Source organism: Telopea speciosissima, chromosome 6, assembly GCF_018873765.1.
Source record: "Telopea speciosissima isolate NSW1024214 ecotype Mountain lineage chromosome 6, Tspe_v1, whole genome shotgun sequence".
Lineage (NCBI taxonomy): Eukaryota > Viridiplantae > Streptophyta > Magnoliopsida > Proteales > Proteaceae > Telopea > Telopea speciosissima.
The window spans coordinates 31,876,792-31,879,566 of NC_057921.1; the positions used below are offsets into that span (position 1 = coordinate 31,876,792).

General features: G+C 39.5%; 1 protein-coding gene across 1 annotated transcript; it reads left to right on the plus strand.

Moving 5' to 3' along the window:
• Positions 1-1,823: 1,823 nt before the first annotated feature.
• On the plus strand, positions 1,824-2,561 carry LOC122665620 (uncharacterized mitochondrial protein AtMg00810-like). The gene is made up of 2 exons (XM_043861773.1): positions 1,824-1,937; positions 2,325-2,561. The coding sequence occupies exons 1-2, from the start codon at positions 1,824-1,826 to the stop codon at positions 2,559-2,561; spliced, it is 351 nt and encodes a 116-aa protein (XP_043717708.1).
• Positions 2,562-2,775: the final 214 nt, after the last annotated feature.

The following is a 2,775-nucleotide window of genomic DNA, read 5'->3' on the forward strand; positions in this document are numbered from 1 at the left end:
GTCCTACAAAGTGTAATGTTAAAGTGTATATAACAGTACACACGACATCTTCGACAGTCGAGAATGTCGTCTGTGATCGGAATTTCTTTAGTAGTTAAGAGAATTTCTTGTTTTGCCTGATCAGACAAATAAAAATCCCTCCAATTAACCTCTAAGTTGGCCTGTTTGGTCTAAAAGTTGTATTCCTAGGCACTCAACAGCCCCTTGAAGATGTTTGGTAGACTGTCTTCCTACCAAAGACCAGCTTCGTAAGAGAAATGTGATGGTGTCCCTCTTTTGTTGCTTTTGCTGGGTGGGGTTGGAGACTAGAGATCATCTATTTTTTGACTGCCCATTTACTAGGCATATTGGGGAGTTTTCTTAAAACTTTGTTCTCCTTCAAGAAGGGTTGGGAGTAATGCCATTTTGGAGGCTAGATGGATTGCTAAGTATTTTAAAGGAGATTGGATTGGTGGTGTGGTGAAGCTTGCAGTTTGTGCTACTATTGGTCATATATGGAAGGAGAGAAACTTTCGTATTTTCAGGAACAAGACCATGACCAGTCCTTCTATTATTAGTGATATCCGAGTAGATGTTGAAGACCGATGTAAAGAGATTATCCCTAAGGGCAGAAGAACTCCTAGGAATTTGCTTCTAATTGAAAGATGATGGGTCCATCCGATTTGGGAGATTAGGTAATTTGTTCGGTTCTTGTAATATGTAATTGGTTATCTGATTTTGGGTTGTATTGTTTTTGTTTCTTTAAGCCTCTTGTTCATTGTCCTTGAGGCCTAGTTTGATTGGCCTTGGCCTTTGCTTTTAAAAAAAAACAAAAAGTTGGCCTGAAAATCCCGTAGCTATGAGTTTATCTATATTAGAATTAGAGATCTTTGCATTAGCTCTGGCAGCTGCAACACACATTTGACCACTTAAATTCCTGACAATGCCTTTCATCTTCAAATTGCATATCAGCAGGAGATGGTATAAGATAATATATATTAGTAGGGGCAGTAGGAACAACCTTACGTCCATTAAATGATTTTGTTGACCTGAAGTTCGTCATTTAATTAATTCTCATTCTATTGCTTCAATGCTTCAGAGTCCGAATAGTCAACTTGTGATAGGGGTGAAGACATGATTTTCTTTTTGTTTTTCTTTAGAGGAACCTAATTAAGTTAAGGTTTTCGAATCTAGTCGAGACATTAGGGCATCTAAAAATTCAGTATCATCCCCCTTTTGTAGACGTGGATGCTTCTAAAGATGCAGGGAGGTTTAAACATCGAGAATGGATCATCTGCACATACCAACAGGTGAACGTACATGTGAGAGCCAATCACATTTTAATTTTGTTTTCATAAATACCTCTCCTCCCCTTGTTAATGGTAAAAATAGGACAGGTGGTTGGCTCGTACATGTATGTTCACCTGTTGGTACGTCCAGAGGAACCGGACTCTTAAACATCATGGTTCTCTTTGCCCTACTTTTGGGTTCTAGAGAGGTGCTTGTAGGAGAAGAAGCTTAGGATGACAAATGATCCTCTATCCTAAAGGATTGTCGTCTATTGACAATATGATTCTCTCCTTCGGTTGTACATGTACAACCCAATCTTCTATTTTTGGTAGTTATCATCACATACGATATGGACTCTATCATAGTTAGGAAACTATGATCACATGTGATATGGGTTCTGTCTCCAAATGGAAGTCTTACCGTCAATCCCTATTGATATGTAAACCCAATATTTTATGTATTTCGTTTCCCTGTAAATTCCAATCTCTTGTAAATCTCTTTATATATTCCTCTATTGAGGAATCATATTCTTATGGGAATAATATCACATTAACATGTGTGCTACATTTCCAATCTATGTTGATGATATATTGGTTACAAGCAATGAGGCTTCTGCCGTTTCTGTTCTCCTTCAACAGTTGTCAGGCGAGTTGTCTATAAAGATTTGGGTCTGTTACATATTTTCTCGGGGATTGAGGCCAAACCACACTCTCTTGGTCTCCTTCTGTCTCAGTCCCATTATATTTCAGATCTACTACGGCGAACCAGTATGGTTGATTGCAAACTAGTCAAGACGCTTATGTCTACAGTCAAGGACTCGGATTTAGGGGAATGCTCTCCACGATAACCCCACGGAATATCGTTCTGTTGTTAGGGCACTCCAATATGTCACCCTCACTCGCCTGGATGTCGCATTTGCAGTCAACCGTGCTTGCCAATATATGCATGCCCCCACCACAAATCATTGGCAACTTGTCAAAAGGATTCTTCGCTACCTTAAAAGAATTCACACCCATGGCCTTCTACTGGAGCGCTCACCTTCTTGTTGATTACAGACCTTCTCCGATGCGGATTGGGCTGGTGATGGCAGTGATCTTAAATCCACAGGTGGTTTTGCAATTTTTCATGGGCCTAACTTGGTCTCTTGGACATCATGGAAACAACGCACCATTGCCCGTTCCTCAACAGAGGCCGAATACAAGGCCTTGCCTGATGCATTTGCCGAACTGATTGGTATAATTGGTATAATTGTTTTGTTCAATGAGAGGATTAATATGATCCTCTTTGATTAAATTTTCAGTCTTAAACTCAACTTTATAAGGAGCGACCTTGAGTCCTTTTATGGTTTTTTTTTTGGCTAAAGATCAGCAATGTATTGAAATATAAAAGAAAAGATGTGTTACATAATTTGACAAATACACACTGCTCAAAGAGCCAACTAAGGAAACCTATAGTAAGGCCGGCCGAGTGCCTCCCAAGTTACTATATGAGCAATAAAAGTAGGGG

What these genes read in the sequence shown, in the direction of transcription:
- LOC122665620 (XM_043861773.1), top strand. Translation starts at nt 1,824, where the DNA reads ATGTGTGCTACATTTCCAATCTATGTTGATGATATATTGGTTACAAGC. An exon ending in AGTTGTCTATAAAGATTTGG is followed by an intron (nt 1,938 to 2,324) that starts GTCTGTTACATA and finishes TGTTGATTACAG; the next exon opens with ACCTTCTCCGATGCGGATTG.